This window comes from Andrographis paniculata, unplaced genomic scaffold (assembly GCF_009805555.1).
Source record: "Andrographis paniculata isolate CXL003 unplaced genomic scaffold, ASM980555v1 Contig74END, whole genome shotgun sequence".
NCBI classification, from domain to species: domain Eukaryota; kingdom Viridiplantae; phylum Streptophyta; class Magnoliopsida; order Lamiales; family Acanthaceae; genus Andrographis; species Andrographis paniculata.
This window is the reverse complement of record NW_026137611.1, coordinates 3,340,671-3,366,617: the sequence shown is the minus strand read 5'-3', so window position 1 is coordinate 3,366,617 and position 25,947 is coordinate 3,340,671. Positions and strand designations below refer to the sequence as shown.

Below are 25,947 nucleotides of genomic sequence, written 5' to 3'. Positions count from 1 at the left end.
AGTAAAAACAAATATCAATCTTAGATAAATTCATAGATGGAAAAATTATGAACACACACATTGGGGAAGTCTCTGTGCCGAAACATAAAAGGCTAGGAATAGCTGGTTTCCAATAAAAAATATAAACTTCATTGATTGGCACATTAAAGTCGATCACAATGTCATCAGCTTCGAGCAACACCCCATGTATTCCTGCACTTTGAGTATGTGCCACAAATACCACTTCTAAGTCAATGGCAATAGTAAAAGAATTTCTATGAAATGAGGTAACTACGCCATGAGTTTAAATCCAATAGGAAGAACACTACTGATAACTCTATCACCTTTTAGAAGAAAATGACATAATTAAGCATTACACGACGTAGATGCACCGCCGTCAACAAAAACAACATTGCTAACAAACAACTTACTAACCTGGGGGCATGAATTTAAAAACATAAATTGCACTATAAGAGCATCTTCCCATCTCACCAACCTTTTTCCTTCGAACATGCGACTCTCCACAAAGTAACAGTTAACATCACAACAACAAGAACAATAACAACAGTGCTAGCAACATTAAGCATTCAATTTACAATAGGTTCATAACAAGTTTCGATCCTACATTGTCATCACTTACTAGGAGAAAATATCATTCTTACAGAGCAAATAACCATAACATACCTTGGATGATTTAATTACCACAAAACTAGTAACATTGAAGTAGATACGACACTCAAAATAAAAACACACGAATGATTATTATAGAAATTACAATGTTGGAGATTATAAGGTATTCAAGCCTGGTGTGCGATGTTGCCTGACTTTTCTCAGCTCCACGTTGATAGAAACGATCATTGCTTCGACCGCCATGCCTTGATGTGGCACTAGACTATCCGGAATGAAAAGATATGTCCCTATTTTTATCGAACTCACGATCTGGGATTTCATTGTCATCATCTTCCTAACCTAGCCAATTATCACAAGGGTGGCACCGGTAATACCATCTGCAGGGGTTCTTTGCACTCCTTGATCTATTTAAGGTAGCTTCCATTCCACACGCACATCTATATCTCATTTCGTCCGTGTATGGTTATGCTCCTACGATATACGAAAAGAATTTGAGAGCATCATCAAGGTGAACGATTTCAACAATAATTTCTCCAACTCGCAGAAACTACATTTCGTATCTTCATTATATTTTGCAACGTCAAATTAGACTGAAAAAAAATAAGAATATGTTGTGACGAGTCATAAATTTTTTGAAATAAAGTAATAGAGAAAAACTTTCGAGTACAAAGAGAATACCCGCTACACAAAGTGAAAATTATCCACACAAATAAAACTAAAAACATACGAAGTCGAAGGAGAAATTCCCAATCTTAACTGAATTGTTGTTCTATGTAATTTGAGGAAATACAAAGAAAGATTAGGGGAGAATAAATTGAGAAGAAAACAGAAAGAAACACCAAACGACTACTCATCGGATTTCGACATTGATCCGACGCTGTCTATAGTCGTCACTCACCGGAATTCGACATCGATCCGAGGCTTTCCGTGCTCGCCGTCATAGTAGGGCTTACGTGGGGGGGTATGGGAGGTTTGGAGATGCGAGGATTAAATGATTTGCAAGAATTGTTAACGGGGATAGACCCGAGAGACGTTGCTTGTGCTCTAATTCTCACATAAATTCAAACACAACAAAGGTCAACGCAGAGTCGAATAACCCACCCGCTCATTCTTCACTCACCAGTAATCAGGAAACAAAGACCGATTGGTATTTGGTACCCAATTCATACTTTCAAATTTTTGCCCTATTCTCATCCCCATCCACGTCCACAACCCCCGTGAGCCGCCGCCGCCGCCGCCGTCGCCACCGCCGCACCACCAGTTTCTTCCTCTTCTTCTTCCACCCGATCTTTCCTTCCTTCTTCTCCCATTCTTTCCTTTCCTTTTTCTTCTTCTTCACGCTCCTCCCTCCTGCTCCGCCGCTGTGAACTACCCGGTGAGATTCATATATATATTTATATTTCCAAAAAATTCCCCTCGGTTCGAAATCCCCTGTTTCCAATTCTGCCGTAGTAGTAGCAGTAGTAGGCAGAAAGAATGGAGGAGCAGCAAATCGATAAGCTCCGTGGAGTGGTGCGTGACTGCGTCAGCAAGCATCTGTATTCGTCTGCAATTTTCTTTGCCGACAAGGTGGCCGCGGTGACGTCGGACCCCGCCGACATATATATGCAAGCGCAGGCGCTATATCTTGGTCGGCATTATCGCCGAGCCTTCCATCTACTGAAGGCTTCACAGATTATCTTCCGCGACCTACGCTTCCGCTACCTTGCGGCGAAATGCCTCGTAAGTAGTCTTCTTTCTAATTTTGTGCATGTGCTATTTAAACATTATGCTTCTTTAGCGCTTTTGATGTCTCTTTGGAATCCTATTGGGATGTTTATATGGTTTTCAGTTGGAATTCGCAGCAATTCTTCAACACCTCTGAGTGTTTTCTGTTTTTGTTTTTGTGACAGGCTATGTAATGAATGCCTGATCATTTGACATTCTGATTTTGTGATATATATTGATATACATAGTTTGGACAAGTCTTGGTCGGAAATTTCCAGGAAACTAACTCACTTTAAAATCAGTAGCAATTCGATTTGAGTAGTTCTGGTTTTGATCTAACAACTGTATTTGGGTTAAAATGTTGTCTATTTGGATGGATGGAATTCGCCTAAGATCAACAATTAATTTAAATTTTGCCCTATGGTATATATAACATAGCTTGAATATTCAAAATAGGAAACTTTAGATTTCCGGAAAGCTGAAATCGAATTTACCCTGATTCCATGAATTCAATAGTGTAAAATGGACTTGGGTTCTGACTTTCCCATATTCTGAATTTGATTTTCTGAATTCTTTACAAATTAACTGATAAATCCTTTTCTTTTTTTCCCTTCCCTTGTGTTTATCTGTTTCCAGCTTCTTGAATTTCTGTGTAGTAACTTTTCTAGTGTGAGTGGTGTCCGAAATTATAGCTCTCTAATTTACTTGTTGAAATGGAAAACATATGATATCACCAGGAAGAATTAAAGGAGTGGGATCAATGCCTATTAATGCTTGGTGATGCTAAAGTGGATGAACATGGAAACATAATTGACACAAAGGATTACAGCAGCATGTACCTGGATAAAGATGGTGAAGATCGTGAAATCAACGTAAGTTTCCTTTCATCCATCCTGTGGAAAGTGTGGAGAATGAACGGAAAAAAAAAAAAAAAAAAAAGTCTTATCAGATGCTATTTAAATTTAAAAGTGATGATAAGATTTTTGTTTCAGATCATTTCAGCAATATGCTTTTTGAGAGGCAAAGCATATGAGGCATTGGAAAATCGTGCTCAAGCTCGGCTATGGTGTGTAACATGATACTTTAGCATAGACTTCGTCCCTGCCCATCCTTCATACTTATTTAAATATGTTCTCCTTTCATTATGACAATAGCATTGCTAGTGACTGCATAAACACATCTATTTTGAAACAGGAACAATTTACATATGAATTTAAATGAACAATTTAATGCCAAAGTTTGAAAATAGTCAGGAGCAATGGTGTTGCATTTACAATTTGGCTCATTATTTAGAAAATGGAAATTGATCATCAATATAATCAATGTTCATCTCATATAAATTAAAATAAAATGTGACTCTTGGAAAGTACCCTAACCAAATAGGGCAATGACTATCAACAACCTTGCAATCCCAAGAAGAGAGTGAAAGAACTTACATTTTTCTACTGGAAGCAGGTCTTGCTACATAAGGAGGGGTTTTCAGTCACTCTGTTAAATAAATGCTAGAGCATATGCCAATATGTATTATTCCCCCATTTGGATGGTGAGAAATTGGAGTTGTTTGAAATGCACCCTATGTTGCATTATATATCATAGGCATGATAGGTTTGTGATGTTGGTGTGATAATGTAGACAAGATCCTCTGTGTTTTTTCCTCAAAGCAGTCACTCATATCTACACTACAATAGTAAGTTAGAGGCTCTCCATCCCCTTTTAACTTAGTGATCTTATGTATTTTCATCATCCTTGTCTTAGCTTCCTGTCTTCTTTTGCTTAATATTGACTACAATATTCTTTTATTTTTGCTCAATTTTGTGTTATTGGGATTTTTTTTTTTTAATTTTTTCCCTAAGTCTTTTGTTTTTTCCATACTTAGGTATAAAGCTGCTATCAAAGCTGATCCTCTGTGTTATGAGGTAAGATAGTTACTATCAGTCTTGAGAAATTTCATGCTAATGCTGTTGGCAGTTTGACATTGGGTTAATTAAGAGTTGATTTGATTCTCGATATAAGATAGCATATGTAATGCAAGCTGCACTTTTGTAAAAGTTTATGTTGTCTTGAATGATCATTTTCCACAGCATATTCCTTGCTTTTGCAGGCCTTGGAATGCCTTATAGAAGGTCACATGCTCACTTGTGAAGAAGGTGTGGACCTTATTCTGCACATCTGCAATTCTTAATTTGAAGAAGCCTAATTTGATTTTGATAGTCATGCATGTGAATAAAATTGGATTTTTCTACATCTCACTTAATCGCTTCATTATCATGATAGCATGAAGCAACAATTCTGAGGTTCTAGTATGTAAATTGTGTACTGAAAACCTAATTCAGCTATTTTTGTATTCCAGAGACCAATTTATTAGCTACATTGCAATTTGGCCAAGATGATGTATGGCTTTCTTCATTTTATTCATGCTTAATAAAGAAGGTGAATGCAGATTTAAGCAGTGATGTAATTTTATGTTCATTGCACTAGTTGTTTAATTTGAATTTGTAATATTGTAATAATTGTTTATATCATTGCATTCCAGTATGATAAAGAGAATGTTGTTGAGCTCAAGTTTAAGGAACTAGAGCAAGAAATGTCTGATACAGAGACATCTGGCAAATCATTATGTTCACTTTTGAACAACACTGATCTCTTAGCTTGCAAAGCAGAGTACTACCATCAGTGTGGTGAATACCAGAAATGTTTTGAATTGACTTCAATGTAAGTTTGTAACTATCTTGAAGGAAATTCAGTGTTGCATTGTTACCATTTCTGATGAAGCTTTTTATTTCATCTTTAATCCAGCTTGCTTGAGAAGGATCCATTTCATCTAAAGACTACCTTGGTGCATCTAGCCTCTGCCATGGAGCTTGGGCATTCCAATGAGCTCTATTTAATGGCATCCAATTTAGTTAAGGACTACCCTCAAAGGTGAGAATGCATGTACACATTTGCTCAATCAATTTATCCTAGTTATTGACATGAATAGGAATATTTATTTTATCATTATTTTTCGCCACGTTTTTACTGTTATATATATAATGTATACTTGTTCATTTAAGTAACCCATTATCCCTTATTATTTCAACTAGATATCCTTTCCTTAAGAATTCCATGTTCTATATTGGGATGAATGGCTAATTTATAGATTTGATATTTCTAACTAAAACTTCCAAAATTATGCTTTGGTGATTTCCTGTGTTGTATGTATTCAGAGCTCTTTCATGGTTTGCTGTGGGCTGTTACTATTTCTGCATCAAAAAATATGTTCAATCTCGTCGATATTTCAGGTATCAACCGTTGAAATGGTTTTTATTTTTCATCGTCATAATATTCGGCCAAAATGTATAGAAGTAATCATTGAACTTCACACTCGATGGAAATTGCTGGGATTTTGCTAATTGCTACATTGTATGCTTGGAGGGAAGCCCAGTTGTACCTTCATATATTAGTATACATGACATGGCTTTTATAGAAAGGACCTCCAACCTACACCTAGCCAGCTGCATTGGTTTTGGGCAAATGAAATTTGTATGTATAATGTAAAGAGGTGGCCACTTTTAACTTGTATTGCCTTCTTTCTTAGGCTTCTTGGCCATATTAGTATAGCTGCAAGGACCCTGAATATTTTGTGTTCATTCTTGTGATGTCTTTCTAGATATTCTTTAACTCAATTGGGGTGACTTCAAGGATTGATACCTTGATTCCTTGAGTAATGGAAACATTTTGATTTTGTTTTGGTGTGTTAGAAATAGTAAAAATTTTGAATTGAAATTATTGTTTAATACTTACTCCGTCTGCCAATTTTAGTTACACTTCCTTTGTAAATTCCGTTTGTCCGCCAATTTTAGTTATACTTTTTTTGTACCAATTTTAGTTACACCTCCTTTGTAGGAAGCATAGTTGTCAATAGCGTGCAATAGCGGCGTAGCGTAGCGGAAAGATACTTTCTCGTTACAGCCGCTCCGCAATTCCGCGTTTACGCAATAGCGGCGTAGCAGCACTCCGCTACGGTATGTTACACCGCTATTATAGCTTATTGGGTTATTTTTTAACACGTAAATAATTGAAATATAATTTTAATTTATAATTTTTTTTTTATTATAATGACATTTATTTTAAATTTTAACTAAATTTTTAGATTCATTCTAAGAAAATAAACAAATCAGAAAGCCAAAAGTTGCAAAATTTGGCTTGTATCAAGTATGACCAAAATTTGTTAGAACGTTATGGTATCAATAATGTGATTGGTCTTATTGTGAACGATATTGATGATTCAAATGAGTGGTTAACTAAAAAAGTTGATAATTGCGGAGGATAAGTTAGTCTTTTGACAATGATAATTTGACTATGGGAGTTGTTGTTGATGCTACTTAAGTTAACGGGCCTCCTTCTAGCTCTAAAAAGAGAAATGATATTATGTAAGGTGATGAACATATAATAGAATAAATGGATAAGAATTAAGAAGAGAAGGAATATTATATAGGCAAGAGTAATTAAACAACTAGGATGACGAAAATGAGGAAGAAAATTCTTTATTAGATTTTGGATCTAATTAGCTTTGATATATATATATATCACACAAATAGTGATCTAATTATTTTGAATGATAATTATGAGATTAATTTATAAATTTTTCTTATATATTTTTGTCGTAAATTTGTATATATAATAATTTATATATATATTTTTTAAATATTTAAATAGTGGTCATATTGCTATCTGCTATTCCGCTATAGTATTTTAGATGTTAACCGCTACGTACCGCTATCCGTGATTGACAACTATGGTAGGAAGCCAATTCTAGTTACACTTTCTTTGTAATTACAAAGGAAAATTACAAAGGAAGTGCAACTAAAATTGGTGGACGGAGGGAGTATAATATAAATAGATATTTAATGTGATGTTGTATATAGAATTTAATTCTATTATTTTTTATGTAACATATTAAATTAAAATAGGTGTATTATTTATTTTTTTTTGGTGTGTGTTTGGGGGGGATGGGTGTGTGATAGGTTAATGTAGATGCATAGTGAAAATGGGTGTTTGAAAACAGTAACACAGCCACACGACTCTTTTAGGACCTCAATTTCTTCTTGTTACAGATTTAGTTTGATGTAATTGTTATTGTATGCCAGCAAGTCAACCAGTTTGGATGGGACATTCGCACCTGGTTGGATTGGCTATGGCAATGCATATGCAGCTCTAGAAGAAGGTGATCAAGCAATGTCTGCTTACCGCACTGCGGTTCGTTTATTTCCAGGGTAATATCCCTTGCTGTTCACTGTCCATTGGACATGCTTTGTCAAGTCTTATTATCCTCAAGTTATGCCTTTGATGATATGAGCGTCTTCATATTATGCTTTCTAAAATTTTATTGTTGGTTTGGTTTGGATTTGCTGCATTTGGACACCTTGGGCAGGGTTAGATATGCTGATGCATCAAACAGGAATGCTTTTATCAACTTATATGCATTATTGTTTTGCAAGTTTCTTCCACAAATTGTCTGGATGACTTACTTAAATGATCATAATCCTCTGTTTTAGTTTGCTTCTTGTACACCTTGTAAAATGCTGAGATGTCATGATAATGTCATCTTTTTATACATCTTCAGCCAAGGGGGAAAACTATATAATCATCTGTGTTAGAAACATAAGGAGTAAGGGATGATTGACCTAAACATTCTCATTGCCTCATTTCTTAGGAGATGGAAAATTTTTTCTTACTTTTACTGCCAATTTTATATTTCAGAACTTTGCTTTTATTTTATCATTTTTATTGAAGGAATTGAATGCATTGGTGTGATGTTTCTTTATTTTGATTCTCGGAACTAATAAGGCGTCAACCTAGTGTACTTGAAACTTTGTATCTATGCTTGTATGATCCAAGAGATTGTAGCATTGATGATCAAGAAATTTCCTTCTCCTACCAATAACTTAACACAGAAACTAGGGTGTTGATTAGATTAGAATTCCTAACTTTTAACCATCCTATTCTTGGGACAACTTTCTTCAAGCTATTTTAAATATGACGAGCATTTTATGTATGATAATTTTACCCTTGTACTATTAGCAGTGGAATATTTTCTTTTTGTATTATGTGAAGAGTTTAGAAATAGTGTCTGATTACAATAGATGTGATTTTTTAGTTTTACTGAAATGTTAAGGTCACATGTTGTTGGAGATCTTTTCATTACTTACTAAATATGGACTGTTTTGACGGTCAGAACACTGATTTTCTTTTATTCCAGGTGCCACTTACCAACACTGTACATAGGAATGGAATACATGAGAACGCATAGCTTTAAACTTGCAGAGCAGGTAATTTTAAATATCTTCAGTTTAGAATTTTCCCTGTTCATGTCTCTTCTCTGGACTTTAGTTGTCCACTAGGCATTAACTGTGTGTGCAACAAAATAAATTGCTATTTTCCTTGATGGGTTGAAGCATCTGTTCTTCTACCTGATTATGTTTCTAAAGGGTAGTTGCTTTCAGTTTTTTATGCAGGCCCAGGTTGTTTGTCCTTTAGATCCGCTTGTATATAACGAACTTGGGGTCGTGGCTTATCATATGAAGGAGTAAGTTGCCCCACCTAAATAAAACTACCACCATTTGCTTTTTCAATGTGCCATCAAGTTTGAAGGAATGTTTATATATGGATTTTTGTTTTTCGGGTATGAGCAATTACAACCATACCACCATTGTAATTTATAACTTTTGAGAAGGATGCTTGAGCTAGGTGAACATGGCTAAATATCTCAAGTTTCGTATAGACTTCCATCTGAAATCCTATTGCAAAACCTTGCCTTTAAACTGTCGTGATTAGTATGATTTTCTTGTCAAAATCTTTCAGGTATAAGAAGGCTGTTTGGTGGTTTGAGAAGACATTAGCTCATGTTCCTTCTTCTTTAAGTGAGATGTGGGAGCCGACTCTAGTCAATCTTGCACATGCGCTGAGAAAATTGAAGTACACCTTTTCTTTTATGCTTCAAAGTATAATAACTATACAGATGGTGTTTGACAATATCAGCTGTTTTTATATATTATCTTTAGCATGCTTAATTTTTAATCTCCTAAATAGTGTGCTATATCTTTTCTGGCCGTTCAATTAGTGAACCTGTTTGTAGTTAAATAGCTCCGTTGATTCTTGTAAACGGTTCTTATCTATACTTGTAAATTCTCCTGATGTTTCTACCTTCTTGGACTCTATTCGTGGCTCATAAGTGCGGATAAGAAGATGAATATTGTAGATGTGACATAAATAAATGCTCTCTATTCTTAGAGCTACATTTTGGCTTCAAACATTTTTGCAATACTTGTAGTATGATGATGCCCTTTCTTTCTTTATCATGGGTGTGATTACAAAAATGCCTTTTGTTTATATTTTGGATTCTCGGTATGTTGTGATTGACAGAATAATTACACCCATTTTACAGGAGATACGACGAGGCAATTGTTTACTATGAGAAAGCACTTGAATTATCAACAAGAAGTTTGAGTACATATGCTGGGCTTGCTTATACATACCATCTGCAGGTGACTGATATTTCATAATTTCCAGCTTCTCAAGATATCGATTAAAAATCTAATTTAGGCCTTCTTTTCCAGAATAATTTTATATCAGCAATCACATACTATCACAAGGTATGATTTTATATTCTGCTTAATTCCGATACCAAATAATTTGAACTTCAAAATTTGGAGTGGACAAGGACAGTAGTTGATTAATTACATAACAACAGGCGTTGTGGTTGAATCCAAGTGACGAGTTCTGTACAGAGATGGTGGCGCTGGCTTTGGAGGATGAGTGCCGCACGGGTGTAATAGACCCGACGACAATGGTTGGAAGTCGATTATTCATTTAAATAGGAATAGGAATAGGAATATGAATAGACAGCTAGCTAGCTCCAATGAACAAGAATCATTTTGTATGTAACTAACTGATTTGATGCATGTATGTATGTAGGGTTGCCAGTATTCGATTCGATTCGGAAAAAATAATTTGATTTTAATGTTGAGTATGTTTTTTTGTCTACAAAGCAGCAATCTTACTATGACATACATTAATTCATGTTATGTTGTGCTATGTATGTTCTCTTTGTTTGCTTGTTTATATCTACTTAGCAGCGTGTAATCCTAATTATTTTTATATTAAATTATATATTGATTTAAAATAATTTTTATAAATAATATTTTTAGTTTATATATATAATATATTATTAGAATCAAACCATTTTTATAAATAACATACACAAATTTTTTGTAAAAAATAATAATAGATAATTAGAAAATGGATATATAATAAAAATGAAACTATTATAATAAACATATATTAAAAATTTTACATACTTTTTGAATATATTTTGAAAAAAAAATTCAAAAAACTTGAACATAATCTATAAAAATTAAAAGATATATTAGAATATTATGTACAAAAATAAATAAATTTGAAAAAAAAACATATTCAATAACAATAAAAAAAATAATTAATAAAAAAATAATAAATAACTTAAAAACATAGATACACAATACAAATGAATGTACTAATATATAAATAAAATTTCTATATATTAAAATTTATTATAGTTTTTTTTTATGAATTCTCTAAATATTCAAACCAAAATATTCAAACTTTAAACATAATATACAAGATTAAAAAAATAATAATTAAAATATAATGTTAAAAAATAAATCAATTAGAAAATATACATATCTTTTACAAAATTTCACATCCAACCTACTATTCAAACTAAAAATAAAACCAAATTCTAAAAGAATCATTTAAGAGAATTCAATAAAAGTGATCAATAAGTATATATATGATATTATTTCCTAAGAACTCATTATTATTCTGATCTCATAATTAGTATATTAAAATTATTTATTATCACATCATATGTATACTATAAAGAAAAAAATAATCACTTCAATTTTAATTAAATAATATAATCACACATTAAATGTAAAGTTACCTTAACATAAAAAAATAAAAAAATAAAAAAAATTTTTAATTCAAATATCAAATCGAAATTAAAACCTCAGTATTTGTCATTTCTTCGTCATCATTCTATAATACTCCCTCCGTCCCGGAACTAAATATCCATTTGCTTTTTGTACGTAGTTTTAGAAATATTAGTATTATATTGGGAAATAGTAGGAATAAAGTAGAAATGACTAAAATAACCTTATTAATATGTGTGATATAAAGGTAATGACATTTGTGTAATATATCGTAAGTTGTAAGGGTAGATAGTACAGTTACTAAAAAAATGAATACTTTTTTATGGAACAGACTAAAATGGAAAAATTCATACTTTGTTATGGGATGGAGGGAGTAATATTTTTACAATCTACAACTACTTCATACCATCCATAGCGGTGATGTTATTGTATTATTCAACATCAATCGTATTAAATCAAAGATGACAATACTTAAATTATAAATCAACAACGCACAATTTATGTTAGTATAAATTTATATTAATTTAATACGAAAACATCATATAAACTAATATCGCATAATAATAGTTCACACGTGATATATTATCATTAACCTCAGTACAAAAAATATATTCAAACAATATTTGTAAACGCTAACTTTTAGTATATAAAAAAAATATACACAACGCATACATATTGTAGTTATTGAAGTCATGTGCTTGTCATCGATTAGTACTAATCAAAAGCGCTCCAATGATTCTCCATCCAAGAGTTGGTGAGAGAGTCATGCCGAATCTTGTTCTTTATTAAGTAGTACAAGAAAATCAATAATTGGAGCAACAAAATGCTAATTAGATCTCCCTACCAAATTTATTCCTATTTGTATTGAATCCATTAGAAATTTGCCACGGGCCTATAGGTGTATCCAAAATATTCTTGTATCCAATTCCATTGAAAGAAAATCATCGACTAAAGATTGTTTGAACTTTTATTGGTTATGTTCCGTATTAGTGAGTTCGTAGGAGCAATTTCTACAAGAAAGCAAAACTTGATAACCTTTTGATCTAGCATTGTTGTTCTTTTTGTTGTCCATTTCGCTTTCCTTGGGTTCTTACAAAAGATCATACAATTCATGATCATTTTCCTTGCAAGAAACCCTCGTGAATGGATAATAAGCGGTGCCGTCTATTGCTTATAGCCCATAATTGTGATGTGAGGATTTTGATATAAATGAGATCATATTATTTTATCCAAGAAAGTACGAAAGATTTCGATTCTACTTAAATTTTTAATTGCAAGAAATCGTTATAACTATTTTGGCACAAAGAAATAACAATAAACTAAAACTCAAATCTTGTTAAGGGATTGTAACTCTAAGTGGTTGAGTTACTTCATTAAAAATCAAGATCAATTGGAGAGACAATACCCCATGGGAATTTTCCGGCAACGGCGGCGTCTGATAGGCGGAATGGCATTGGCGAGGTGGTTGGAAGAATATTTTCAATTCTTGCCCATTCATCTTTGCTTAGGAATCTCTTTGATTTCACAAATTCAATTTTTCTGAGTGCCGAGTAGTTCAGTAGCTTTATTGAGAAATAGTTATATATATATATATATAGGAGTTTCATTGGGAGCATTTTTGTCATTTCACAAAAGTGCTACGTGAGTAGAGAAAGATGGAGAGTGCCTAGTCCTCAATTTCAAATGCTCTTTTAGGACTGGTTATCAAATCATTTTTTCAGACAAGAATTGATACTACAAACTCACTAATTTCTAAACCTAACCACTATAAGTTCAAACGATATTTAATCGAAAATTTTCTTCCAATAGGATGGATGCAAGAATGCTTCGGATACACCTATCTGCTTGTGCCAAATTTGTAATGGATATATTCACTAGGAGGAAGAAATTTTGTGGGTGATGATGATCTTTATCATTTCATGCTTTGATAATTGGTTTTCTTGTACTGCTTCCTAAAAAACAATATTCAGCAAGTATATGATGATATGAAATTTGGTTTGGAAAATATAATAAGAATAGTGACAAAGACAAATAAGGGCAATAAGAGATATATATTCAGAGGAGAAATTTCGTAGACAACTAAATAAGCATAAACATGAATCAAATAATTACAATATAATGTAATTGATATAATAAAAAATAATAACTTGATTCTCAATAGAGTCGAAAATGATTGGACTCTCGACCGAGAAACAAACACTAATAATCATTAATTATTAATCCAAAGATAAGTTAGCATTCTAAGAATCATCTACTAATAAGTATTAGGAACAGAAGTCTTTCTTTAATATTTCTGTAGATGCATTATTAATTATCTATCCATATCCGACATGAAAGGTAGATTGATTGATTGAATCCGGTGGGTGTGCGAATAACTGATGTGAAACTAACTCCCAAGGACAAAAAGAAAGAAGTTGAATTGGCAAACAAAAAAAATGACAGCTTGAATTCAATTCTGTTCTTTTTTTTTTTTTAATATATATATTTATTTTTCAAAATTATATTATATTATTTATTATTATAACTTATTCCTTCGGAGTTCCGCAACAGATGTTTGTACACTCGATCAATCTCGAGGAGAGTAGCTATTAAAATGTTGCAATAGATTACTGTTGTCGCTTAAAATAGTTTTGACAACTTATCTAAACGAGCCAACTGAAAATCGGATGGGTTTTCCGACTTTCTCCAAAAAGATCCGGAACCTTGTGAAAATTTTCCTAAAAGGGATGAAAGAAAAAGAATTTTAATTAAGGGAAGAAATAGGCAGAAAATTAAAGAAAACTAGAAAGAAAAGTAAAGAAAGTAAAAAGAACAAGAAATCAAATAAAAAAAGTAAAAAATAAAAATGCATAGAAATTAAAATTGTGTAAGAAGAGAGGAGAGGGGAGATAGTTATTATTTATGGCCACGGAACTGATTCTGTCTTGCATGGTTTTCGTCATGTGGAGAGTTCCATCTCTTCTCCTTTGGGCTACCACAATGGATCCTTAGGTTACCTTCCACAATTTAGGTTCAAAAAACTGTCGAGTAACCTGCCTCATCCAATTGTTCAACGAAAATCAGATTCCGTTTCAGACCCGGGACATGTCTCACGTCATTCAGTCTCCACTCTCCACCATCCGGTGTTCTGATTTGAACAATCTATTTACCTACAATTTTCAGTGTCTCATCATCTCCAAGAAAGACAACACCAAAATTACCGGCGGTATAGGATTCCATGATTCCCGAATCACTGTATGAGTGGAATGACGCTCCTGAGACCAAAATCCATGACTCCATTGGAATGCTGACGCTCAGAATTAGCGCAGTAGATATCTTCTCCGTTGCGTTTGCTAAAACCTGATCCTTCTCCGGTGCCCTGCATTGTTGTTTCAAATGCCCATTTCAGTTCCAACATACCATCTAACTTGCATTTCTCTGTCCTTGTTCTTCGGCTTCAACTTTGACCATTTTTTATCTTCACCATTTCCCTTTGTCTCAGATCTAAATTTAGTCGAGACATTCTCCCAAAGGGTTAGTCGAACCACAATCATCGTCTTCTTGTCGATATTCTTGTACTCGGCTTCATCCGTGTCTTCGGGTTTCTCCTTCAACGCCACCTCTAGATCTTTACCATATAGGTAATCTTCTATCTGCATCTTCCAGAAATTGAAATTCATTCCATCGAATACCTTGACAGCAGGACGTCACCCATCTTGATTCCCACAAACAAACCAAAGGTTCACTTGATATGAAAGCACATCTCTGATATCTTCTCCGCTGTGTTTGCTGAAACCCTTATCCTTCACTGCGTACCTTACACCGCCTATCACAAAGGGACCCACTACCTGACCTACTAGTCGGGACCGACCCAACACCGCCAGGAGACTTTCGACACAAGGCACCTCCGCAGGTCACAAGGGATTCCCACTGCCACAATCAATATCCGATGCCTTCCGGTCAACCTTACCAACGAACCAGGCTCTGATACCACTTGTTACAGAAATTCCATGAAATCAAGAAGAGACAAACAAGGACACAAGAACACAAGAATTTGGTAACTTAGTTCGATCACGATGATCTATGTCTGGGGACGCTGCCAAGCCAGGAATTTTACTATAGAATACGCATACACATGTTAAAGTGAGAATACGTGGATATTTATTGCCTAAGTCTATAACCATGATATCCAAATCATATCTCTAAATCTAAGATATAATATCCAAATCATATCTAAATCATATTCCTAGATTTTAGGATATAATCAGGCTTCATATCTCAACAAGAAGAAATTTGAATAAGTTTAGAATGGGAGGAGAAGAAAGAGTATGGAATGATTGATTAATCTTGACATGAATAAATCATACTCCAATATATAGGTTTAGAAAGGGAAGAGATAAAAAAAAGGACGAGAACGATTTATTATTATGCTTTATAAGGAAGAAAAATCCTAATTGCTTTAGAGGTGAAGGAAATGAAAGGGAAGGAAAATTTTCTTGTCAAGAAGAAATTGTAATCATAAAGGAGAGGAAACATGAAGAGAAGAGAGGGAATGTGAGGAAATTATTTCTGTGTTTGATATATTTATTGTTTAAGGGAAGAGAAAGGAAGAGGATGAGAGAGAAATTTTTTATTTTTTTATTATTTTTTTTCTAATTTAGGAGAATTTATAGAATGAGAGATTTTATTATTATTATTATTATTATTAAAAAAATATATTTAGAAACAATATATTATAATTATGATAGTTATCTTATTTAAGAGATTCGTAAGATTTTTGTATTATTTAGATGATTTATATATCACTATAAATATGTATGTGTATGATTGAAAGAAAGAGAATTTTAGTTTCATATTCTAACATAGTATCAGAGCCAAATTCTCTCCGGGTATATCTATTACCCATTGGATCCCATATATATTTTTATATTTTATTGATGTATCTGTTTCTATTCACAGTTATGCTCGGTTATGCTGTTATTTTCATATCGTCTCCGCCTCTACTATTCCACTGACATAGTCTACTTTCGACTCTAACGCCGTTGAGAGTCATGCTTTCAACTCTAACTCTATTGAGAGTGAGGGAGTCTTGTTTCCGACTCTAGTTCCGTTGTGAATGAGCGAGTCCTGTTTCCGACTTTAGCTCTATAGAGCGAGTCCTATTTTCGGCTCTAGTTCCGTTGTGAACGAGCGAGTCCTGTTTCCAACTCTAACGGTGTTGAGAGTTCTGCTTCTGACTCTGATCCAATGGACGGCTACATCATTTTCCGTCAATCTTGGCGAAGTCAAATTCGTACGTGGAAGATCTCGGCTATATCATTTTTTGGCCACTTCTGACAAACTCAAGTTTGTTGCATCATATCTTGAGTTTGAGGAGGGGTGTTAAAATATATTTAGAAGAAATATATTATATTTATGGTAGTTATCTTACTTAAGAGATTCGTAAGATTCTTGTCTTATTTAGACGATTTATATATCACTATAAATATGTACGTATTCTTATGATTGAAAAAGAGAATTTTAGTTTCATATTCTAACAATTATTATTATTCTCTACAAAACAATTGCCTCTAAACTTAAACATAATAGCTAAAATTAATTATAAATTTAAATAAAAAATAAAAAATTTGATCTAAATGTTAAATTTTATTATTCTCACCAATTATGAAGCTTTCGCTAAAACTCCTCCATGGATTCATATACATTTTAGTGAAATAATTGTGTTATGAATATTGTAAATAACTCATTCCATGAGATATAAACTTATATGGACTATATTAATCTCGTGAATTATACCTTGTATGACAAATTCCGGTTAAATTTTTCATAAGAAATAACTTTAAATTGAGACATTACAAAAATATTGTAAAAGTTGTAAATATCGAAGTATGAAATATAGTTAAAGATACATATACTTACATTGCGGAGAGGTTGAACTGATGGAGGATTCATAAGCTCGGGGAGTCCGAGGTTAAGCGTTTATGTGAGGAGAAAGGTGCTGAATGTCTAGATGCATAACAATAAGTACCATCAATGCACCCTTACCATCACCGGACAATTCTCGTCATCATGATCATATATAATAATAATATATAACAATATTTTTGTTGGCATATTCAAAATTGCCAAACCCTTTTGTTTCTACTTTTGGCATATGAGCAAGTTGCAGGATGTTGTTGCAGGTTCTGTTTGATACCATTTCGGGAAACCTGCCAACTGCAGAGTTGACCGAGTTACAGCTTTTGGATGCATCTTGTGTGTTCTACACTCAATGGAATAGGACAAATGAACATGCATTGGACAGAGGACGTGCAAGAGAAGCTGCATGTATTGTCCTCTCATTCTGGATGGCATTAAATGACCTTGAACACACTGCCCCAAAAGTTGTCACAGTCAACTTTTGTCTTTTGTGTAATGTGTATATATTTGATATGGATGTTTGTTTGTATTCGTGGGTGAGCAACCAGAACTTAGAGAAGTATTCTCTCCACCTGTTAGAGTGTTGAGAGAGCTCATCCATGGAGGATTGAAGACGAGAAGAAGGATTCTTGGAGTCGAAGCCGAAGAAGATATTCATCCGGTAAACAACCTTATTCTTAGCTTGGTCGCTGGCCTGCTGGAGTTGTTGCGGTAGAGTAACAGCCAGTCCATGAGAGTTTGTAAAACTAAATGGAGCTTGGGTAGAAGATAGGTTGGGTAGTTCGGTTTGGTGTCTTATATGGTGTAAACCAAGTGTTTGGTTTAGTTAAGACTCCTGGATTGGAATCCCCCAGATGTAGGTTGGAAAACCGAACTGGGTAAACAAACTTGGTGTGTTGTTTTTCTTTTTGCACATATTCAGCCATCGATTCGTGCATGAACACACACCTCTGTTATAACCGCGAGACAACTACGTTGTAAAGCTGTGTTTACGTCGAACGTTTCACAGTTCCGCTGTGCAAGGTACTCGGAGGCGTTGGACCTCTTTCGCGCCCCTCTCCGCGACTTCCAACATCTGGTATCAGAGCAGCGTGCTCAATACCCCGAGTAGATCTGTCCGTGGTTCAAGATGAGTCGTGAAGTAATCTCGTCTATTCGTCCACCTGTGTTCGATGGGAACAACTACACCTACTGGAAAAACAGGATGGAGGCCTATCTGTTAACTCTTGGTGATGAAACTTGGGAAGAGATAGAGCTTGGCTGGACTCCTCCAACCAAAGTTGTGCCTGGAGAAACTCAGAACGACCCCCCAACTATCGTTCTAAAGTCAAAAAATGAGTGGACACCTGAAGAAAAAATTGCTGCTGGTGGAAATGCCAAAGCCGTAAATGCCATATTTGCTTCTGTCGATGAAGTTCAGTTTCGTGTCATCTCAAACTGCAAGAAAGCAAAAGATGCATGGAGAGCCTTGGAAAATGCATTCGAAGGGACTGCTGAAGTTAAAGAAACAAAACTCCAAAGGGTAGAAAGTATGTTTGAAGCCCTGAAAATGACTGATGATGAAACGATGTCTGAGTTCTACACTCGATTCAAAGATGTGGTAAATCAAGCATATGCTCTTGGCTTAGTATATGATGAACAAAGGCTGGTTCGAAAGATGCTGAGAAGTGTGAACAAAAAGTTCAAAATCAAAGTCTCTACTCTTGAGGATAAGAAGAAAACCAAGAACATGAATCTTGAAACATTGAATGGTATTTTCATGAATTGGGAGATGAATCATATTGAAGAAGAAAGTTCAAAAGGGATTGCTCTTACTGCCGAAGATCTGGAGCTTGTCGGATCTGATGAAGAAATGTCTCTGCTGTCCAAGAAGTTGTCTCGAATGATAAGTGAAAAGCGTGCTCGAAAATACCACAATTCTGGAAACAGAGGTCACTATGGTGGTAAAACAACTGGAGAACAACGAAAGTATCCAGAACACAAAAGTTTTGGTTACAACAAAGAAAAGGGAGCTTATGATAAAAGCTACAAGAAGAAGTTCATCACTACTTCTAGGCCAGAAAACTCAAGTGATCCGAAATGCTTTGCATGTGGCGGAGTTGGTCATGTGAAAGTGGAATGTGCTACATTCAAGAAGAAAGGAAAGCATGCATTTCAAGCTACCTGGAGTGATGAAGAAGGCAGTCAAGAATCTGAAGATGAAAGTGATAATGAAAGCGTTGTTGCTTTTGTTGCCAAAGAAGGAGAATCTAGCAAAGGAAAAGAAAGTGTTCCTGAAGAAGAATGTAACAGCAACGACACAATCGAGATGGATATCTATGAGCTAATGGAAGCTTATGAGGAAGTTGTAGCTGAACAGAAAATTTGTGTTAAGAGAAACAAGGATTTGATCAACACAGTTTACCGTTTGGAAGCTCGAGTTGAAAAAGCTGAGGAAGTGAATCAAGAAATGTTCGAAATCAATGAAGGACTTCAGAAGGACGTCAAGCAGTTGAAAATGAAATGTGATGATCTGAGAGAAGAAAATGATAGACTCAGAAAAGGAAAAGACAAACTCGATGAAGTTTTATCAATTGGAAAGCCATTTGGAGATCATCGTGGGATTGGTTATCAAGAATCCATGAAGGTGAATCCAACTACCTTTGTGAAAGGAGGTTTGCTTACTGATGTGAAGATTCCAGAGAAACCTGCAAAAGGGAAGAACACTGAAGGTCCCAAAGAAAACAGAAATGAGAGACAAAATCAAAATCGCAGAAGGAACAGACGTGTCAACGCGTCGTTACAACAGAAGAGTAACTGCAAATACTGTTTTCGATTTGGTCATGCTAAATCTCACTGTTTCAAGCTGGCTAGGGATTTGATGTCTGGAAAGAACGTTAATTGGCCCTCAGATGAGCTGAAACAAAGGGTGAATTTCAGAATGGAATGGAGACCTAAGAAGAATCAATCTAAGATGATGTGCAATGTCATCCTTTCTAGTCAAGAAGCAACAAATTCATCCCGATGGTATTTCGACAGTGGATGTTCACGCCATATGACGAATCAGAAGCATCTATTGAAGAACTATGTAGCTGACACTTGTGGAGAAGTGATATTTGGAGATGGAGCCAAGGGAAAAATTGTGGGCTATGGTTCTCTCGAAGCCAAAGGTATACCGAAGTTGACGAAGGTATATTTTGTTGAAGGCTTGAGTACTAATCTCATTAGTATCAGTCAGTTATGTGATGATGAGCTGTTAGTGAAGTTCACTAAGGATGCTTGTGAGGTTTACAACAACAAGAAAGAGTGCGTGATGACTGGAAAAAGGTCAAGGAACAACTGCTACTTACTTGACAAACCAGTGGATGTTGCATTGATCTCAAAAGATGATGAAGCCCTTCTATGGCATACAAGACTTGGCCATGTCAACCAACAGAGCTTGATGAAGTTGAGCAAGCAAGGAATTATCAGAGGACTTCCAAAGTTTTCGAAGTTACCTAACTTCGTTTGTGGTGATTGTGCTCGAGGAAAGCAGAAACGTGTCTCTCATCCGCAGTCGGAACATCAAAGCAGCAAAACTTGTCTTGATTTGCTGCACATGGATTTGATGGGTCCAGTGGATACACCCAGTCTTGGAGGTAAAAAATACATACTTGTTTGCATTGATGATTTCTCGAGATATACATGGGTTGATTTTATGAAAGAGAAATGAGATACTTTTGATATCTTTGAAAAATTGTGCAAAAGACTGATGAATGAAAAGAGATCAAAGGTTAATCGAATTCGTACCGATCATGGTAAGGAGTTTGAGAATCAAAAGTTTGATGGTTTTTGTTCTGATCTTGGAGTACTGCATGAGTATTCAGCCCCGAAGACCCCACAACAAAATGGAGTAGTCGAAAGGAAGAATCGAACACTTCAAGAAATGGCTCGATCAATGATGCAAGCCAAAGGTGTTGCAAAGTACTTATGGGCTGAGGCGATGAACACTGCATGTTATGTGATCAACAGAGTATATTTGAGACCCCACACTGAGATCACACCGTACGAGCTATGGAAAGGAAGAAAGCCGAATGTGTCATACTTTCACACATTTGGATGTCGATGCTATATTTTGAAGGATAGGAGTCATCTTCAAAAATTTGATGCAAGATCAGATGAAGGAATATTCATTGGTTATTCTCATAACAGCAAAGCTTATCGTGTTTATAACAAGAGGATGAAGAAAGTTATGGAATCGATGAATATAACTTTCGATGATTCTCGTGTGGAAAGGAAATCAGTCAATCAACATGATGATGAAGACTTGATACCTCTTCCTACTATTCAGAATCAGAATGTCTTACCTGAGGTTCAGAATCCTCTACCCCAGATTCCAGAAACAACTCGTGATGAGAGTTCGATGTTGTTCGATTGGAGTGAAGCAGATGAATCTACTGAAGTTACCACTGCTGCAGAACAACCTGGAGAATGTCAATCTGAAGCTGAAGTAAGGAGATATGGTTCAAGAATTCCTAAGAACCACCCTATTGATGCTGTCATTGGAGATCCACAAGAAGGTCGTCGAACCAGAGGAAAACAAATTGATTTTAGAGAATTTGCTGGCATGAATTGCTTTGTGTCTAACATTGAGCCAAAGAACATTGAAGAAGCGCTGAAAGATGAATACTGGATCAGTGCCATGCAAGATGAGTTGAATCAGTTTGAAAGGAACAAAGTCTGGACGTTGGTAGAACGACCAGATGACATCAATGTGATTGGAACAAAGTGGATATTCAAGAACAAATCTGATGAGAAAGGGAATATCACAAGGAACAAAGCTCGGCTAGTTGCACAGGGATACACTCAGATTGAAGGAGTTGATTATGATGAAACGTTTGCCCCCGTTGCAAGAATTGAAGCCGTAAGGTTATTACTCTCAATCTCATGCTCACTTGGATTTTCTCTATTTCAAATGGATGTCAAAACCGCATTTTTGAATGGCTGGATCAAAGAAGAAATATATGTGGAGCAGCCTAAAGGATTTGAAGATCCATTCTATCCAAATCATGTCTACCGATTGAGGAAAGCTTTGTATGGATTGAAGCAAGCACCCCGTGCTTGGTATGATCGATTGTCTACCTTTTTGATTGGAAAGGAATATGCCAGAGGATCCACAGATAAGACGTTATTCATCAAACATAAAGGTACTGATGTTATGATTGCTCAAGTTTATGTCGATGATATTGTCTTTGGATCAACGGCAAAGAAGTTGAAGGATGAATTTGTAGAGTTCATGCATTCAGAATTCGAGATGAGTATGATTGGAGAGCTGACATATTTCCTTGGATTACAAATTAAGCAATGTCCTGATGGGATATTTCTGAACCAAACAAAGTATGCAAAGAATATGGTTGAGAAGTTTGGTATGAAGAGTTCTAAAACGGTTAGAACACCGTTGGGACAACAGGACAAGCTGTCTAAAGATGCTGAAGGAAAGGATGTCGATCAGAAGTTGTATAGGAGCATTATCGGAAGTCTGTTGTATCTTACAGCTAGCAGACCCGATATCACATTTAGTGTTGGTGTTTGTGCTCGATTCCAATCAGCCCCGAAAGAATCTCACTTGAAAGCCGCAAAGAGAATTTTGAGGTATATTAATGGAACATCCGAACTTGGATTATGGTATTCAAAGAGATCATCACTTGATCTAATTGGATTTACTGATTCCGATTGGGCCGGATGCTGTGATGACCGGAAGAGTACGACGGGAGGATGTTTTTACATTGGTGAAAATTTGATCAGTTGGAGTTCCAAGAAGCAAAGTTCGATTGCTTTGTCTACTGCTGAGGCGGAGTATGTAGCCGCTGGAAGTTGCTGTGCGCAATTGTTATGGATCAAGCAAATGTTGAAGGATTATGGAATTGAGAAGGAGTCGTTTGTACTGTGGTGTGACAACACTAGTGCAATCAGCATATCGAAGAATCCAGTTCAACATGGTCGAACGAAGCACATAGAAATCCGATATCATTTTATCCGAACGCTTGTGGAAGCTGAAGTGTGCAAATTGCAGCACATTGGAACTAATTTTCAAAAGGCAGACATCTTCACCAAAGCATTGGATTCAGAGAGGTTTGAGAAATTAAGAAGAGAATTAGGTATGTGTTCATACCTTAACTAGTGCGGATTATTGAAGGAATTAAGTCCAATATTCATGGGATTTTATCTGGATATATTTTGGAATATTGGGTAAATATAAGGAAAGGAGAAATACGTGGCAGAATATTATTGGAAGGGAAATTAATAGCCTTTTTAGGGTTGCAGAGTCTGCAGCCTTGGACGGTGTTCCGACGTCAAAACGTCGCTCTGACATCCCACGCGCCTGGATTGATGGGAATTAATGGAGGTTGCGTGTGAAGGTTTTTTAATTCCCCTGTATCTATATCTTCGGATCAGAGTGCACATACATCACTCATCCTTTCTCTCCAAACCCCAATTTCAACTTGTGAAGGAGTTTTTCTCTCAAAATCTCCAACCATGGTGAAAACACGTTCCGGCAGAGTTGCCAAGGATGTTAAGCAGAAATCTGTTTCAAAGAGGAAAGTTGGAACTACAAAGAAAGGGAAAAAGTTGCCTGAACGTTTTTCCCTTGTTCTTGAAACCGTTCATGAACATGTGATGGAAAAACCTGATCGTGAAGTTGAGATTCCAGCAACTGAAGTAGGCCATGATGAGGGAACCGCTGTCTCAACTGTTGAAGATCATTCTCTTTCTGAAGGACTTGAAGGTCATGTAGCGAAACATGCTGTTGTGCATGAAATTGATCTAAATGAAGTCGCACCCATGGAAACTGCAAATGAAGATGAAGTCGCTATTGAAATGGCTGGCACACAAGAAGAAAATACTGAGGAGAACCCTGTTGATGTTCAAGAAGTTGAAACTGTTACTGGCGGTGATGCAGAGGATGCTACAATCACAAAAGAGGTTCCTGCTGTTGATGAACCTGGAAGTGAGGCTGTGCTTGAAGAGGTACCTGATGAAGACATTGAAGGAGTTGGAACAGAAGTACCCCAACCCGTGAATATGAATTTTGAAGCTACAGAGGTAGAACAAGTCATTCCTGAAAATGTGATTGAGGAAGAAGAAGCTCTTACTATGGAACACCCCGATATCGATGAAGAAGAAGAAGATGAGTTGGACTCTCTTCGTCTGTCCTCTGCTTTGGACAGACTCCGGAAAAGAAAACATGGCAAATCATCTCGCAATGCTCCTACCCCTGCTAAAAAGAATTTCAAAAGGACTAAGGCAAAGAGTCGAAAGTCTAAAGGAGTTTCTGATCCTCCTACTGTCCGTGAAGATAAAGCGTTGAATGAGGCATATTATTATGCTTCTGGGCGTCGCTATGCTCAGGATATTCTTGCTGGAAGGACTGTGATTTCAGAAGCTCAGTTTATTCGGAGAGCGTATACCGATGTAGGATTCCGTGCGTTCCTTGAGGAAAAACATTTGTTGTTTTGGGCGACCGGATTGGAGCGTTACTGTCCTCGCCTTGTCAAGGAGTTTTATGCCAACTTGAGTGGGAAGGTACTCGATCCGAACTCTCTATGGTATCATAAGATATATATTCGTGGCAAAATTTTGGAACTTAGCCCTGCAGTAATCAATGAGTTGTTACAACTGCCGGCGAATGATGAAAATAAGCTGCCATCTGAGCTGATTGATGAATCAACAAAGGAGGTTGCCAGAACCATATCTGCTGGAAATGCTTCGTCATTTGGACGTTCTGGAGTGACTGGAACAATGCTGACAATGAAATATCAGTGTCTCTTTAGACTTTGTGGATGCAATATCTTACCAACCGCTAACAATACAAGTATCAGCACTGATATGGGTACTCTCATCTTCTCTATTGATAAACATTTTGAGCTAATTAATTTTGGTTATTTGGTAATCAAGAAGATGATTGACTTTTGTTCGGATTCAAAAGTGGAATGGACACGATTGCCCTATCCCGGTTTAATTTGTTTGTTCTTGAGTTCCAAGGGAATTCATCCAGAACCGGATGAGGAGGTGTTTCCCATTCGATCATTTATTGCCCAGTCCAACCTCAAAAAGCTTCACAATGACTTTCTTCTCGGTGCCCCATTGGATGCCGATGCTCGCATAGAGAAGTGTAGGGCGCTACTGACTGAAGTCATGAGGGAACAATCTGCTCTGTCTGCTGCTCTCATTGCTCAGAATAGAAAAGTGGCACAGGCCATGAGGCTGATGCCTCGCAAACCTGGAAGCGTCGATGATGAGGACGTTGATGCAGATGATGATGGAGATGGTAATGGTACGGAGGAAGCCGACCCTTGACCACCTCTTTTTGGCCTCTGCTGCAATGCAAGGGGGAGAAAAATGCAGCAAGCCAGGGGGAGTGTGTGCTGTTGAGGAGGAATTTGGTATTACTATCTATTGTTTTCTGCCTGTTTTTTTGTTGTTAACACATTTGGATGTTAAAGCCGCTTGTGGCTTGTTAGAATTGATGGTCTGTAATAACTCTTAACCGGATTGTGATTGTGACTGTGGATGTGTGAATGGTGTGTGTGTTTGCTGCTTATTATGCCTTGCTGCATATGCCAAAAAGAGGGAGATTGTTGGCATATTCAAAATTGCCAAACCCTTTTGTTTCTACTTTTGGCATATGAGCAAGTTGCAGGATGTTGTTGCAGGTTCTGTTTGATACCATTTCGGGAAACCTGCCAACTGCAGAGTTGACCGAGTTACAGCTTTTGGATGCATCTTGTGTGTTCTACACTCAATGGAATAGGACAAATGAATA

The 25,947-nt window shown here is 35.9% G+C and overlaps 3 protein-coding genes across 3 annotated transcripts; all 3 read left to right on the top strand.

Moving 5' to 3' along the window:
* Positions 1–1,436: 1,436 nt before the first annotated feature.
* Positions 1,437–10,384, top strand: LOC127266121 (anaphase-promoting complex subunit 6). Its single transcript, XM_051296256.1, has 16 exons — positions 1,437–2,331; positions 3,054–3,188; positions 3,309–3,382; positions 4,193–4,232; positions 4,418–4,463; positions 4,667–4,746; positions 4,850–5,028; positions 5,113–5,238; positions 5,523–5,597; positions 7,446–7,571; positions 8,558–8,627; positions 8,802–8,884; positions 9,160–9,273; positions 9,743–9,842; positions 9,915–9,950; positions 10,049–10,384. The coding sequence occupies exons 1-16, from the start codon at positions 2,086–2,088 to the stop codon at positions 10,169–10,171; spliced, it is 1,653 nt and encodes a 550-aa protein (XP_051152213.1). The 5' UTR covers positions 1,437–2,085; the 3' UTR covers positions 10,172–10,384.
* A 7,910-nt stretch (positions 10,385–18,294) lies between these two features.
* LOC127265892 (uncharacterized) lies at positions 18,295–20,856 on the top strand. Its single transcript, XM_051295911.1, has one exon. The coding sequence runs from the start codon at positions 18,295–18,297 to the stop codon at positions 20,854–20,856; it is 2,562 nt and encodes an 853-aa protein (XP_051151868.1).
* A 2,804-nt stretch (positions 20,857–23,660) lies between these two features.
* LOC127265891 (uncharacterized) lies at positions 23,661–25,481 on the top strand. Its single transcript, XM_051295910.1, has one exon. The coding sequence runs from the start codon at positions 23,661–23,663 to the stop codon at positions 25,479–25,481; it is 1,821 nt and encodes a 606-aa protein (XP_051151867.1).
* Positions 25,482–25,947: the final 466 nt, after the last annotated feature.

What these genes read in the sequence shown, in the direction of transcription:
- LOC127266121 (XM_051296256.1), top strand. Translation starts at nt 2,086, where the DNA reads ATGGAGGAGCAGCAAATCGATAAGCTCCGTGGAGTGGTGCGTGACTGC. An exon ending in TGTTTTGAATTGACTTCAAT is followed by an intron (nt 5,029 to 5,112) that starts GTAAGTTTGTAA and finishes TCTTTAATCCAG; the next exon opens with CTTGCTTGAGAAGGATCCAT. An exon ending in CAATCACATACTATCACAAG is followed by an intron (nt 9,951 to 10,048) that starts GTATGATTTTAT and finishes ACATAACAACAG; the next exon opens with GCGTTGTGGTTGAATCCAAG.
- LOC127265892 (XM_051295911.1), top strand. Translation starts at nt 18,295, where the DNA reads ATGAGTCGTGAAGTAATCTCGTCTATTCGTCCACCTGTGTTCGATGGG.
- LOC127265891 (XM_051295910.1), top strand. Translation starts at nt 23,661, where the DNA reads ATGGTGAAAACACGTTCCGGCAGAGTTGCCAAGGATGTTAAGCAGAAA.